Source organism: Eleginops maclovinus, chromosome 19 (assembly GCF_036324505.1).
Source record: "Eleginops maclovinus isolate JMC-PN-2008 ecotype Puerto Natales chromosome 19, JC_Emac_rtc_rv5, whole genome shotgun sequence".
In the NCBI taxonomy this organism is placed as follows: Eukaryota; Metazoa; Chordata; class Actinopteri; order Perciformes; family Eleginopidae; genus Eleginops; species Eleginops maclovinus.
In genome coordinates, this window is record NC_086367.1 from 23,080,657 (window position 1) to 23,097,119 (window position 16,463).

The following is a 16,463-nucleotide window of genomic DNA, read 5'->3' on the forward strand; positions in this document are numbered from 1 at the left end:
GGAATGATGACAACAGTTTCCTGTATTTAAAACCTGGAAGAATTACGATATTCCATAAAAAAAAAACAATAGAAGAAGAATAAGGAACCCTTAATCGCCCCACAGAGGCGACATCTACATTCTGCATTTAGCACTTGGTCTTTCCGGGACGTGAACCGGTGACCCTACGGACTTCCCCACCACCATAAATCTGGAGGACAACACACCACATCTGTGCTGGAATAAAAACACGAGTCAAGATTTTAACCCAAACAAAAATCAATGAGAAAGCACTTTATTAAAGCAAAACATCTTTAACAAAAACAGCCAGCAGACAGAAAACCAACAAATCTTTAAAAAAACTAAAATCTCTGAAGGTCAAAGGCCGTTTGTTTTTCTTTCTCCCCTGATATTCTTTTTTTTATATATACACACATATATATATATATATATATATATATATATAATCTCTACAGTCTCTAGTATTGCAGCGTCTTCAAGACTCAAGGCCACGTTTCCTCTTTTCCCTTCGACAAAATAATAACAACAACAACAACGTCCTGTTTAAGATGATTATCCCTCAGCCGCTGATTGCCGTTCATGTTTTGTTCAAACAGACGTAATAAACTCTTTATGATTTATGTACAAATGTAAACACAAGCAAGGTGCAGATAAAACTGTGGATTCCTCTTCGCTCCAAACGCGGACTGAAGCTCCGCCCCCTCACAGGTTAACTCATTTATCCGTCAAATAATGTCAGAAAATACTCGTCACGATCACTTTCATTTAAGAATGCCGTCTTCAAAGGTCTTATTTTGTACAAAGATGTGAAATTAATAATGAACAGATAAGAGTCCAAATGTAGGCTGATTGAATTGCTTTACATCACATTACACTGAGTATCTTTGGTTTCTAACCCGACAAAACAAGACATTTTTCGACATTGCCTTGCACTTTGATGAAGTGGGGAAGGATATTTATTTAATTTCTGACTTTTTCTTAGATGAAACTATAATAAAAATCCACATCAAATCTAAAATGAAGAACTGTATTCATGGGTTCGTCTGGACATCATGACCTCCAATCAGGCCTTTGATATTAACCCTAAGTGATTTGACATTGATATGACCTCAAGATGATATTGTTCTTAATATTCGGGAGGTAGTTTTATTATATTGACAATGATTTTAGTATTAAACAGAATCAACTTTTAGTTTAATTTGATCTAAGTATCAGCTGATCTTCAGGTTTTATCTCAGCAGCAGTGAAGGAGAAGAAGTCCTGACCGAGACTCCACCCCACTAACGAGGCTGTTAACGAGATAAACAATTAGATCTACGCCTTTAATGCATGCTGTGAGGAGACCGGGGGCAGCGGGGGGCGCCGCTCTGACAGCACGAAGCAACTCAGGTCGACGTTACCTCCAAACTCATGGAGGTTAAACTTTGTTTACCTTTTAAAATTGTCTTCTTTTTTTTTAAAACAACAGACGTGAATAAAGGAAGGTTTTTTTCAGGAGAAGTCTGACCTGCTATTGCATCATGGGAGCAGAAATTCATGTCAGCATCAGTGACCTGTTTCTCACACACACTCACACACACACTCTCTCTCAGTCTTCGTGGCGGCGGCTCCTGTAGATCGGCACGTTGATGCTGTGGAACGCCGGCACCCAGCGGTTGTCATGGAGACCCACGTTGCAGCCGGGCGTTTCCCTGCGGGCGCCGTGGCAACACATCCAGTACCCGGGCCCGTACGGCAGCGCCTGGCAGTACGGCTTGTGATGCCAGCGACACAACGAGACGTCGCCGCGGCCGTAGCGTTTCTTGCACTGCTTGCAGGGGTCGTCGCGGTAACGCGGGTCCGACACCCACAGCGAGTCGGCGGGCCGGACGCCGTAGTCGTCAATGATGAACTTGAAGTAGTTGCAGGAGCACTTGAGCGCGGCGAGGCTCTGCGTGGGCAGCAGCCGGAAGATCTTCAGCAGCAGGTGGTGCGGCAGCACGGCGAGGAACGGCTGCGGCTCCAACAGCTGCTGCAGCCGCTGACGCATCAACAGGAAGTCCTGCGACGCCGAGGGACGCCGCACCAGAGGCACCACGGCAACAACCTCCTCCCCCTGATGTCTGTCAGCCTTCCTCCTCCTCCTCCTCTTCTCTGATTGGCTGCCAGAGTCACAGGGAGCAGGAGGGGGGGTGAGCTCCAGGTCAAAAGACATTCTATGGCGTCTAGGGGGGCGGGGCTCTGAAGCTGGAGGGCGGGACAAAAATAACAAACCAGGCTGAGGCTCCGCCCCCTTTGTGAGTGTGAGGGGCGGGGCCTCTGCCTGAGTTACTGTGACAGGGGTCAGTGTTTCTGCACCCCCGACCACCTCCAGCTCAGCCTCACCTGCAGGGGGCGGAGCTGCTGGTGTTTCTAGGCAGCTGATTGGCTCGCTGTCATCACTCTGAACTCCCAGCAGTGATGATGATGATGTCGTCATCGCTGATGGTGATGAGGGGGGGCAGAGGGGGGAGCTCTGATCCGCGGCGGCGAGCAGGACTCGACCCACCGCCCTCCTCAGGCTGTTGCTCCGAGAGAGATCTCCCTCCGTCCTTCTCTTAAGACACTCCGACTCCAGCTTGGCCACCATGTCCGCCACCTTGATGCTCTCTGGCTCCTCCCCCCTGACCTCTGACCCCTCGGGAGGCAGAGCTCTGGACAACGTGATGGAGGCGGAGCTCCTCTGGAGGGCCAGCAGAGGTTTGGAGTCGGGCTGCTGCTCGCTGGCTAACTGCTCCAGGAACGCCACCATCTCCACCACCGACACCTTCTGCTCCACGTCCTCTGGCTGCCCCGTCTCCGCCTCGTCTGCACACCGCCCGCCGCCTGACTGCAGCGTCGATACCGGTCTCAGTGGAGATGGGCTGAGGACGAGCTGTGTGTCCTGGACTCCGGTCTTTGCGTCCTGCTGGAGGTTCTGGTTGTTTCCTGACCTGCGGCGCCGCTTGGCGTTGCAGTTCTCCTCCCAGCTCCCCTTCGCCTTAACCCCTCGCACCATTCCAGACATCGCCGCAGGATTCGTGACCTCCGGCGTCCGCTCCTGGTTCTCTGAGCCGCCGATCGAGGTGCGTTCACTGCCCTCTGCGCTGTCAGTTTGTTCTTCGTCTGAAGCGAAGATGGCGATCTTTTCCCGGACGTGTCCAGGCTTGATGACGGTCCAGATGTCCAGCGGGGCATCGGCTTCCTCTGCCGCAGTTTGGTAGAGTCTGATCCCGTCGTTCTCGCAGCCTGGCGGCGAGGGCAGCAGCTGCAGGGCGGAGCCAGGCGATGCCTTCAGGCACAGCGACGCCACGCTGCTGCTGATGTGGTTGGTGGCGTTGCTGCAGCGCATCGTGTTGGTGGAGATGACGCTGAACGGGAGGCGGCTGATGTTGTTGTTGGCATTGTTGCGACTGCAGGTCCTCAGCAGCGCCCCCTGCTGGTTCACAAATAGGCTGCTCCGCTGCGACGTCTGAACCCCGGACGCATCCAAACGCAACTCTGAGCGCATGAGCTTCGGATACGACTTCAGGTGCATGATGGTCCTGAAAGACAAGCAGGGAGAGTGCATCAGATAAAATACCAATAAAACATATTGGACTGAGAAAGACATTCAAACAAGACTTTACTGTCAACACCGAAACAACAGGGCAGCGAAAAAATAAACTAAACAATTCAAAGTTACAAAGAGACTTTTTAAAAGAGGCCCTATGGGGCTTTATGCGGTTTTTCCCCAGTGTGTTCTATAGGTTTTTGTGTATGCAAATGGTCTGAAAAGGCTTCAGTTCAGTTCCCTGTGTTTCTGTTTCAGACAGAGGGGGAAAAGAGGTGTGACAAAAATAAAGAGCTTTCTGAATAATAAAGCATGGAGACATGTCCCAGTAGAGACCCTACATACTGATATACAGAGGGGCAAAAAAGTATTTAGTCAGCCACCAATTGTGCAAGTTCTCCCATTTAAAAAGATGAGAGAGGCCTGTAATTTTATCATAGGTATACCTCAACTATGAGAGACAGAATGAGAAAACAAAATCCAGGAAATCACATTGTAGGATTTTTAAAGAATTAATTGGTAAATTCTTCGGTAAAATAAGTATTGGGTCACCTACAAACAAGCAAGATTTCTGGCTCTCACAGACCTGCAACTTCTTCTTTAAGAGGCCCCTCTGTCCTCCACTCGTTACCTGTATTAATGGCACCTTTTTGAACTCGTTATCAGTATAAAAGACACCTGTCCACAACCTCAAACAGTCATACTCCAAACTCCACTATGGCCAAGACCAAAGAGCTGTCAAAGGAGACCAGAGACTAAATTGTAGACCTGCACCAGGCTGGGAAAACTGAATCTGCAATAGGTAAGCAGCTTGGTGTGAAGAAATCAACTGTGGGAGCAATTATTAGAAAATGGAAGACATACAAGACCACTGCTAATCTCCCTCCATCTGGGGCTCCACGCAACATCTCACCCCGTGGGGTCAAAATGATCGCAAGAACGGTGAGCAAAAATCCCAGAACCACTCGGGGGGACCTAGTGAATGACCTGCAGAGAGCTGGGACCAAAGTAACAGAGGCTACCATCAGTAACACACTACGCCGCCAGGGATCTAAATCATGCAGTTCCAGACGTGTCCCTCTGCTTAAGCCAGTACATGTCCAGGCCCGTCTGAAGTTTGCTAGAGGGCATTTGGATGATCCAGAAGAGGATTGGGAGAATGTCATATGGTCAGATGAAACCAAAATAGAACTTTTTGGTAAAAACTCAACTCGTCGTGTTTGGAGGAGAAAGAATGCAGAGTTGCATCCAAAGAACACCATACCTACTGTGAAGCATGGGGGTGGAAACATCATGCTTTGGGGCTGTTTTTCTGCAAAGGGACCAGGACGACTGATCCGTGTAAAGGAAAGAATGAATGGGGCCATGTATCGTGAGATTTTGAGTGAAAACCTCCTTCCATCAGCAAGAGCACTGAAGATGAAGCGTGGCTGGGTCTTTCAGCATGACAATGATCCCAAACACACCGCCAGGGCAACGAAGGAGTGGCTTCGTGAGAAGCATTTCAAGGTCCTGGAGTGGCCTAGCCAGTCTCCAGATCTCAACCCCATAGAAAATCTTTGGAGGGAGTTGAAAGTCCGTGTTGCCCAGCGACAGCCCCAAAACATCACTGCTTTAGAGGAGATCTGCATGGAGGAATGGGCCAAAATACCAGCAACAGTGTGTGGAAACCTTGTGAAGACTTACAGAAAACGTTTGACCTCTGTCATTGCCAACAAAGGGTATATAACAAAGTATTGAGATGAACTTTTGTTATTGACCAAATACTTATTTTCCACAATAATCTGAAAATAAATTCTTTAAAAATCCTACAATGTGATTTCTCTCATTCTGTCTCTCATAGTTGAGGTGTACCTATGATAAAAATTACAGGCCTCTCTCATCTTTTTAAATGGGAGAACTTGCACAATTGGTGGCTGCCCCACTGTATATCTGAAAAGGAGCACGATATGTCCTCTTTAATAAATCCAAACAAGCTTAAGATATTGCAATAACCATTGAAGTATCTCCTGACAAACACACACTCAGAGAAGAAGAAGAAGAAGAAGAAGAAGAATAAACAAAGTTAAAAACAGCTCCAGCCTTTAAAGGACACATTTCTCTCTCAGGCTGAAAACAAACACACCTCTTTAAATCACGTGATCACACTTATCCCTCCGTCTCTCTCCTTTAATATCGAGAGGACGCCTTATAAGCACAGGTTATTCAGACAGACACAAACTGAGTCACTGCGCTGCGACATGCCTGTAGACTCTGATGTTGTTGTGAATAAAAGCAGAAAGACGTGTTGTTCTGCTTTGGTCGGAGCGGTGGTTAACGCTAAACTCCTGGGAGGATTACTCAACGAGCCTGCAGGGCTCAGAGTCAGGGGCCCTCACCTACAACATGTCACTCAAAGAGACCTGGAGTAACCAGGAAGAGTCAAAAATATCAAACAGACACATAATACAAGTACTAACAGAGACACCAAGAATAAAAAGAGACCAAGAGAGCTAAAAACAGATGCACACAGTCCAAATGACTACAAAGAGGCAAGAAATGAATCGGAAAAAACACAAAACAACTTCAAAGAGACTCAAAATGACAATAAAAAAGGGCATTGCAACAACAAATAAAGTAAAACAAGTACAAAGAGACGAAAGATGGAAAAAAGAGACACAAAACAACGGCTTATACACTCAAAATAACTACAAAAAGGCAAAAGTGACTACAAAGATAAACAAATCAACCACAAAAACACTCAAAATGACAACAAAAAAGGGAAAAGCAACCATAAAAACACCGGAAACAACTACAAAAGATTCAAAACAATCACAGAAGTGAAACACAACCACCACAAAGACACTCAAAATGACTACAAATAAACAGAAAAACACTCAAAAGAAACGCAAACGACAAAGTCTGAGTCTGGATCCTGTGGAGTTCACTCAGACTGCCCTCCAGGGGGCGCTGTGTGAATCAGCCTGTCTTAATCAGTGTTTTCGTAGGACACTTTGTTGCTGCATCTACATAATTAAATATTCCTTTACAGGTGTTTCCTAAGCTTTACACCCCAGCCTTCACTAGCACCATGCTCAGAGACAGAAATCCGTTGAAAACTCTGAAAAAAAGCTCGTAAATTAACCTGAAGTAAAGATCATTTCACCTGTTCTGTGAGCTTTGATTGACAGCTGTCTCAGCCAATCACAGCCTCTGTTTCCGATACTTCCTCTCCTCCTCTCCTCCTCTTTACTTTCAATGTTTTCTGTGTTTTCTCCCGACCACATGTACAGACATGTGCAGGAACACACTTATTTTAACTAGAGGATTACATCATGATGAACACACACACACACACACACAGACACACAGAGACCCACACAGAGACCCACACACACACACACACAGTACTGCAGCATTACATCAGCTGCTCTCACTTTGGATTTGTTCCCACTAACACACCCAGTCTGAACAAACCTGAATCCCTTCTCCAAAGCTGCCTTCATGTTTTCTGCTCCTAAATATTGCTATTAAAAAATGACGCATTATTTCCCCCCGTGTTAGGGACCTTCCACTCGTCACAGCTCTCTGACTTTTTCATTTCACATTTTTTAATTAAACTCAATATTGGTTCAGTTTGTTTTAGAGACATTTTTCTGGACGGTTAAATATTCTTAGCTGATGACAGAAAGTTCTGGCAGAAACAGAAAAGAAGAGAGCACATGGAGAGAGGAGGAGTTATTTATCAAGTCTCATAAATACATGTCTCCATGCTCTAATGTTCAGAAAGCTCTTTATGTTTCTCATACTGCCTGTGCTGCAGCACCTCTTCTCACCCTCTGTCTGAAACCAGAGCCCAGTCTGCTCTGATTGGTTAGCTGGCCCAGCTCTGTTTTGATGTCAACCTGCTTAGAGATGTCTCGCCCCTTAGCCTATCACGTACAATGTGTTGATGCGCTAGCCAACAGAAGCGCAGTGTTGTCCATAGTGATGTCACTATGTAACGCAAGTAAACAAATCGTTTCAACTCAACTTTTCTAACAGGTGAAAGAACCGGATGTTTGTACGTTATGAGGATTATCACGGTTCACATCAGACAGTTTAACTTGTTTCTGACTGAGATAAAGCAGACACCTCCTTTGACTTTATAATGATAGCTGTGTGTGACCTCTGACCTCTGTGTGTTTTATATAACAGTGTTTCTGGCTCTGATTAGCCTCTCTGACTGCAGGTTGTGTAATCCTAATTGTTTCCAGTTGCAGTGACGAAGACTCGCCTGCAGCATCGTGCACGTTCCCTCTGCAGCGCCTTTAAAATCCTTCGCATTTAAAAGTCGATTATTTGTTAAAACGACTGAATTTAAACATTGCAAATCCTTTCTGGTTTCTGTTTCTGCAAGTTGTTTAGTTCATTCTTTAATATATAATGACAAAAAACATTTTCACAGCCTATCTTTCATAAAAAGTGTTGAAAGAGTGATCCTGCTGCCTGAGTGCTTTGAAATCTGCCTTTATTTACATGTGTTATGATATGTTACGCAACATTAAATAACAAAGTCTGTGAAACATGTCAGGGTTGATTCCTTCTGCTGCAGTTTTGGGTTTAAAGTAGAGTTTAGAGGGGCTTCATGGAGGATTGTGTAACGGCAATGACTCGCTGTTCATACCAGGGCTCAGTTACATCATCAGTGACGTTATCCTACCAACTACAGACGCACACTGTGGGCTCCTCTCTCCCAGCGTTGTGCTAAAAGCTGTTGTTATTGTTTTAAAGAGCTAAACAAATGACACCAGGTAAGATAGGAACACAATGCAATGGAGGGACGGGGTGGTCAACATTAATACAGGTGGTACCAAACCATAGTAGACTTTCCCCCTTCTGTAGCTAGAAAATAAAGTATGTTTACCTTCAGACTGCGTGCTGATTGGCTGATGGTGATGGGGGCGGGGGTGTGGTCCTGTTTTGAGTGACAGCTCCTCTGATTCTTCAGTTTCACATTTCTCAGACGTTCACTGTTTCCTCCCAGACAGGAAACAGAAACGAACACTGGCTCCTCCCCCTCAGGACCGACACACTGCAGGAAAAAATACATCACACACACAGATATTAGGTAAAGAAATAGGGCTGCACAGACTGTAGCTCAAACTTCACGTGATGTATTTAAATGTCTTATTTTTCAGTCTAAACATATCATACATAACGTTTCCTTTAGCTGATGCTTTTTCCCAAATAAGCATTCAACCATAAAGAGACAAACTCACCCTGCAGGTACATTAGCTTTGGCTCAGCCAGACCATTGCAAGAGCTACGTACAGTTTCTTTTTTCTTGGCCAAGAAGGATAGCTAACAGGCGTAGTAAAGATGGAATAAGCTGTATACACGTGACTACATTTACCATCCCTGTGACAACAATAGATTGAGCTCTGACGGTACTGCAGAACAATAAATACTGTGACGTTTTCCAGAATTTTTGGAACGACTTCGCACTGTGTTTCCGTTCTCTTAACACCCCGAGTGTCGGACAACAACAGCAGCACATGGTCCAGCTGCTTCTACACAGTGACACCCGGCAGCTGCTGTCAGACTCAGATCTGCTTACAGGGAGACAAAGAGTGTGTGTGTGTGTGTGTGTGTGTGTGTGTCAGAGTCAGTGAACCAATCAGCTGCTAGAACACTCTCCTCGTGTCTATATAAGGCATCAGGTGGTCGATAAGCAAGCGGAGCCACATAGTGTTCAGACCATCACCTACTCATGACTCTGTGGGTGTGTTGCTACTGGTTACCAGATAAAACACTTCACTCTCACACACACACACACACACACACACACACACACACACACACACACACACACACACACACACACACACACACACACACACACACACACACACACACACACACACACACACACACACACACACACACACACACACACACACACACACACACACACACACACACACACACACACACACACACACACACACACACACACACACACACACACACACACACACACACACACACACACACACACACACACACACACACACACACCAAAACATTTGCATCCTCCTCAGTACTACACTACACTGATAACTCAGCGTGTAGAGTTAGCTCAATGCTACATGCTACCAATCACATGCACTACAACCGGTAGCTTGCTAAGCTTGGGAAAGTCAACATTTACATTTGAATTCACTGCAAAGTCCTTATTCACCCAACACACACAAATATAGAGACAGAGGCTGCCATACAAGTTGTCACCTGCTCAGGTAGACTTGTATTCACGCACATAGGAGGCAATTTAGGGATCAATTTCTTGTCCACAACTTACAATAAGTCTAAATCAACCAAGGGGATCCAAACTCAGAACAGACAGAATTAGTCTCATTAAGCCATTTTAAACACACATTATAAATGAGGTTTCAGGAGTCATCATCTTTCAGACCACACCATCATGAGACCCTGCCAAGTGAGATGTCCTACTGTAAGTCAACCCAACGCAGACTGAACAATACACCAGTTCATTAATCTATTCACCATAGTGGGGACATTTGACTCAACTTGCTTGGACGGTGAAGGGTCTTGAGCTTCTTTTTAACCAGATCTCACTCCGTATTCTCCCTTAAATAACCCTGAATAATTGTTTATATTGTACTCAAAGCTTACCTCAGTGAATTATGTAGTAGTACGAGTAAGAGTAGTAGTTGGAATAGTAGGAGTAGGAGTAGGTGGAGTAGTAAGAGGAGTAAGAGGAGTAGTAGTTGGAGTAGTTATAGTAGTAATAGGAGTAGGAGTGGTAGTAGTAAAAGTAGGAGTGGTAGTAGTAAAAGTAGTAGTAGTTGGAGTAGCAAGAAGAGTAGGAGTAGAAGGAGTAAGAGTAGTAGTAGTAGGAGTAAGAGTAGTAGTAGTAGTTGGAGTAGCAAGAAGGGTAGGAGTAGAAGGAGTAAGAGTAGTAGTAGTAGGAGTAAGAGTAGTAGTAGTAGTTGGAGTAGCAAGAAGAGTAGGAGTAGAAGGAGTAAGAGTAGTAGTAGTAGGAGTAAGAGTAGTAGTAGTAGTTGGAGTAGCAAGAAGGGTAGGAGTAGAAGGAGTAAGAGTAGTAGTAGTAGGAGTAAGAGTAGTAGTAGTAGTTGGAGTAGCAAGAAGAGTAGGAGTAGAAGGAGTAAGAGTAGTAGTAGTAGTTGGAGTAGCAAGAAGAGTAGGAGTAGAAGGAGTAAGAGTAGTAGTAGTAGGAGTAAGAGTAGTAGTAGTAGTTGGAGTAGCAAGAAGAGTAGGAGTAGAAGGAGTAAGAGTAGTAGTAGTAGTTGGAGTAGCAAGAAGGGTAGGAGTAGAAGGAGTAAGAGTAGTAGTAGTAGGAGTAAGAGTAGTAGTAGTAGTTGGAGTAGCAAGAAGGGTAGGAGTAGAAGGAGTAAGAGTAGTAGTAGTAGGAGTAAGAGTAGTAGTAGTAGTTGGAGTAGCAAGAAGAGTAGGAGTAGAAGGAGTAAGAGTAGTAGTAGTAGTTGGAGTAGCAAGAAGGGTAGGAGTAGAAGGAGTAAGAGTAGTAGTAGTAGGAGTAAGAGTAGTAGTTGGAGTAGCAAGAAGAGTAGGAGTAGAAGGAGTAAGAGTAGTAGTAGTAGTTGGAGTAGCAAGAAGGGTAGGAGTAGAAGGAGTAAGAGTAGGAGTAGAAGGAGTAAGAGTAGTAGTAGAAGGAGTAAGAGTAGGAGTAGAAGGAGTAAGAGTAGTAGTAGTAGGAGTAGTAGTAGAAGGAGTAAGAGTAGGAGTAGAAGGAGTAAGAGTAGGAGTAGAAGGAGTAAGAGTAGTAGGAGTAGTAGTAGTAATAAAACCCTCGGACCTTCTGTTGTTTCTAAATCTATAATTATATATAATTGAATGTTATTATTGAACCTGTAATGTATTTTTACACGCTGCTGTAACAAAATCAATCCTATTTTTGGATCAATAAAGTATTTTGAATCTATCCTATTCTAAACTCAGATAAATCTGACATTGACATGCATCCTTTTTTTTAGCGGTTAAAGGGAATGTTTTATGTTGTTATTGAAGGGAACTTCTAGACATTGTAAAGTGCTCTTGATGGACAATGCTTTTTAAGTTTATCTCCAGACGACAAAGGGAATACAGCCTGAGCAGAAAACCCGTTATTTTGCAACCCTCGTCACCCACACCCTCACAGCGCTCTGGTGTTTTCCCAGCATGCCTTGTGGTTGAGGCATTGGAGGGTGTGGTCGTCTGGCTGAACAGGCCGAGACAAGTTGTCCTCACTCACAGAAAGCTGTAAATGGTCACATGACTCAGACAGCTGGTCCAGTTAAACCCAGATTCTTCCAACCTGAGGTGGAAATCTTACATTTCCCACAATGCACCTGGAAAGACGGCTTTTTTTATTTGATCTCCCTTAGACGATATGGTATTCATCTAGTTAATCAAGTGTTAATCCCAAATGTGACTGGACAGTATAGACAGAGGGGGGTCGACTTAATAACAGGTCCAGGGTCAGCTTCCCTGGGCAGTGAGGAATTCTGGGTAATAAGGTGAACCTGCTGACAGTTTGTAGTTTCCTGTTGTTATACATCGAACACACACACACACACACACACACACACACACACTTCCTATTTCATATTTTCTATTTCATGGCCTCGGCTCAAGGGAAAGTATTCGTAAACAAACATGTACGCTGGTTTGTGTTTCAACACTCTGACAACCTCAGCGGTGGAAAAAGGTCCTGGATCCTAACCTTGAGTAAACGTAATCATACCAGCGTCTAAAAACACTGAATTAAAATGAAAAGTCCTGACGTTATTAATCTAAACCAAATATAAGTGTCATAATAAATGTAGTGGAGTAAAACGTACAACATGCCGCACTGAGGTGTAGAGGAGTAGAAAGGATATACTGAAGTACACTACTTGAGTAAATTGACAGTAAGCAAACCGAGATATGAGCAGGTATTTCTGCAGGACCACGCCCCGGTCTAACCAGACTGATACCAGATATTACAATACGTTTATTTAACGATCAAACATTAAAGAGTGTCCTTAATCTCAATGAGTAATGACCTGGGCTGACACTGAGCTAAAAGGAAATGCAGTCAAAATACAATCAGGATATCAAACGTTTCTGTTTTGGTAAACTGATGAAACACAATTATCTGACAATACTTCAGTCAGCTGATCACATACACACAATCAACACAAACGGGATTAGGTATTAAATCTCCTCTAAAAGGAAACTACCTGGAAACTAGCTCTGTAATCAAACAGTTCCTTATCATGAAATAATCCTCTTTTCTAAATGATGGATCAACCTGCTGGTTATTGAAAGAAATATCCACGTCAAAGCCGGCATCTTCAAATGTCTTAAAACAGTCAAAAAAACAGAGTATTTTTGACTATTTTGGCAGTTTAAATGTTTCTGCTGCACTTCCTTTAATGCTCTTAATGTGTGTAAGGCACTTTGAGTTTCCTTGTGTTTAAATATCAGGGTTTAGTCTAAACCAGGTGACAGGGGCGCTGCTCCCTCTCACTGGGGGTGAACCCTCAAACCAAAATACAGATTCACCCTGTAAAATGTGAAAGTGCTGCCAGAAAACAATCTCTCTGTGGGTCAGAAAGGGTTTAATGAGTCCAGAGATATGAGATGGGGTCAGATGTCTGGTCAGACGGCAGAGACAGCTTACGGAGAATAAAGAGGGGATGGATGTCCGGTGGGTCTGCCGGGGACGAGTGGCAGGCAGCAGGCTGACACTGAGACTGAGATTTCTGATCCTTTCTTTACTCTCCTTTTTTCTGGAGAGGAAGTAAAGAAGCCTCTGGATCTATTTGTTGTTGGAGGTGCAATATATGACTCACAGCTTTAAGACTTGAAGACACTATTATTTCCCACTTTGCTCTGATGCAGTATTTTCACTGGAAAGTTGGAGGGGCTTAATTTTGTCCGTAAGTGACGTTAGCGCCTCATGCTATATTTTTTGTAGAAAAACCCCTGGACAACTTGAAGCGACTGCATTTCTGTAAGTCTGAAATGAACGATAAAGGCTCGAAAAAACACCTAGAGAGACAAGAAGCTACCATTTTCATATGTTCTGGGAGTTCACACATTCAGCAGCAGTTGTTCTTCGAGTGTCCTGGGAACCGTGTGTTTTAAAGGTTTGATAGAGAGATGGTGGGTGATCACAGGAAGTAGTTCAAAGTGCAGCTACAGAGAGTACTCACAGGAAGAGGCTGCTGATTAGAGATCAATGAAACAAGGAGTCGGCACTGACGCACAGAAAGTGATCAGAAACAACACCAGGTTTAATTACAGGAATGAAACGAGGAAACCATAAAAGGCCTAAATAATGTATGAACGGAACGTGAAGAAGAAGCTACAGCTTAATTTTAAGTGGGATTTTAAGTGGTCTATATTTTGTGTTGAGGCGTCTACTGGTGGGTGTATCCTCCCCATAGTTAAAGATAGCATATCACAAGTCCACAATAACTCAGCACAGTTGTGTGAGAATGAAGCAACCAGCTGAAGCGTGTGTGTGTGTGTGTGTGTGTGTGTGTGTGCCTCAATCTTCGAGAAAATAGCTGAAAAGTTGGACGCAAATTTCCAGTGGTAGTTTAGCTTGAAATGCTTTTTTAAAACAACTTTTATCTGTACTTTTTTTTAAATCATAAATGCAGATGATCCCTCCCTTTATCCAAAAGAGACACAATATATTATACCAATCTTCCAGCTAGAAGAGTAATACAGTATTTAAAAAAGGAAAGCTTCTCTCATACTCACTGGATACAAAAAAATACTTGTTTAAGCCAGAAGAGAACAGGTTTTCCCGATTTGTACGAGGTTACATTTCCCAATCATTCCTTATTTTGCACTTTGGTGGATCATTAGGCGTGGAGGAAGTGCAGCTGCTGGTGCCTTTTATTGTTTATTGACATGGTTTTGTAATGACTGACTCATTTTTGCTTGTATTATTTATCTATTTCTAGGCTGGACAATGAATCACAATTTTTTGAAAGGGCAATATGGACGGGTGCAATATCCAAATGACAGTATTGCCTAAACATTCAGTAAAAGCAGAATACATACAAATATCTGAATGCAGTATTATGGAGCTGCAGAGAAGTTAAGGCCTAGAAATGGTATCGCTAAGACTTACAAACATCTGGTTCTGTATGGATCCTCACACACAAATACCATGAAACACAGTGAGTCTGTGAAACTACAAAGAGGCTAACTATTATTAGTCCTCCAGCAGTAACCAGTGTAAACCAGCTCTTCTGACCTCCCGCTGTACATCAGAGCAGACTGACTGAGGCCCACAGACACCTACACACAGACACCTACACACAGTAACAGACACACCGCAACAGACACACAGTAACACACACACAGCAACACACACACAGCAACAGACACACAGCAACAGACACACAGCAACAGACACACAGTAACAGGCACACAGTAATAGACACACAGTAATAGACAGTAACACACACACAGTAACAGACACAGCAACAGACCCACAGTTACACACACACAGTAACAGACACACAGTAACAGACACAGCAACAGACCCACAGTAATAGACACACAGTAACACACACACACAGTAACACACACACACACAGTAACACACACACAGCAACAGACCCACAGCCACATACACAGTAATAGACACACAGTAACACACACACAGTAACAGACACACAGAAACAGCAGTCTGATAACAAACAAACAAACTACCGGCAACAATTTAAGCTACCAGAAACTACAACCTAACCAGCACACAGAAACCCAGCTTGTGAAATACAATCACACAACATGTAACAAACAAACAAACAAACAAACAAACTGTGACACAGAGCCTATAACAAAACAATCAAACAAACTACCAACCTGCCTGCCAAAAACACACTGTAACAAACATCTTGTAAAAACAAACAAACTGCCTGAAACACACACACACACACACAACCTATGGGGGGGAAAATGTAACAGCCTGTAACCAAACAATGTAACAGACCAACTGTCACAAACAACTAGCCTGCCAAAAACAGAATTTATCAACCAGAAATCTGCCTCATCACACAGAAAACCAGACTGGCACAGCCAACGTGTAACGAATAAGCAAACAGTCAGAAAGAAACACACAAACACACAGCCTGTGAGAACAAAACAACCAACAGCAACAACCCAGCAGCCAGCCTGTAACCACAGCTCCACTTCCGAGACAAGTCGACAAACTTTACTAGCCACAGCGCTAACTAGCATGCTACTAGCCGTTGCCGTCTGAAGCCATGACACACCTGGCTAACTAGCTAGCCACTGCGGCTAACTCACTTAAAAGTGCAAGTTGTGAAAAAAAACCGCATCGTCATTTAAATAAAACGCGATTTTACAGTAAATGTGAGTTTGTTGGTGCCGTTAGCTTTAGCATCAGAAGCTAACAGCCAGAAAAGAGGCCGAGGGTCAGACTAACCTGGAGGAGGAAATGTCTCGGTGAAAACCTGCTGGCAGGGACGGGAACTGATAAACTCCTTTTTTCCCGGTCCGACCCCCTAATGTCAAACACCCCGTCTTTCGGTGTCCTAACTTGGCTTTTGATAAAATATTTTTTTTCCACGTCAAATCACGGTTTAAAAAGAAGCAGCCGAACCTGTCTGCTGCTCTGGGCTAACTAACTACTGACGTGACGTGACGTCCAGCTGGAGCCGTGCGTCATGACGTAGGAAGCTTGACAAAGATTGTCTCCGCACGAAGAGGAGTGTCTGTACTGATACTTTATCTGGAATATTTAGCATTTTATCAGAATCAGAATTCCTTTATTTGTTGCACAACGGGGAAATGTAGAGGTAGGAGAATTACTCAGATCTTGTACTTGAGTAAAAGTAGAAGTACTCAGATCTTGTACTTGAGTAAAAGTAGAAGTACCAGAGTG

The 16,463-nt window shown here is 44.0% G+C and overlaps 2 protein-coding genes across 3 annotated transcripts; both read right to left on the reverse strand.

Annotated features, from left to right (window-relative positions):
- Positions 1-258: 258 nt before the first annotated feature.
- Positions 259-16,219, reverse strand: fbxo34 (F-box protein 34). Of its 2 annotated transcripts, none has more exons than XM_063908387.1 (3): positions 16,005-16,219; positions 8,436-8,603; positions 259-3,542 (listed from the first exon to the last, which is right to left on the reverse strand). In XM_063908387.1, the coding sequence occupies exon 3, from the start codon at positions 3,533-3,535 to the stop codon at positions 1,589-1,591; it is 1,947 nt and encodes a 648-aa protein (XP_063764457.1). In that variant the 5' UTR covers positions 3,536-3,542; positions 8,436-8,603; positions 16,005-16,219; the 3' UTR covers positions 259-1,588. The 2 variants fall into 2 exon arrangements, with proteins under 2 accessions (XP_063764457.1, XP_063764458.1); XM_063908388.1 differs by lacking the exon at positions 16,005-16,219 and adding an exon at positions 8,791-9,179.
- LOC134881151 (prisilkin-39-like) lies at positions 10,206-11,748 on the reverse strand. Its single transcript, XM_063908295.1, has 2 exons — positions 11,695-11,748; positions 10,206-11,378 (listed from the first exon to the last, which is right to left on the reverse strand). Exons 1-2 carry the CDS (start codon positions 11,746-11,748, stop codon positions 10,206-10,208), a joined length of 1,227 nt encoding a protein of 408 aa, XP_063764365.1.
- Positions 16,220-16,463: the final 244 nt, after the last annotated feature.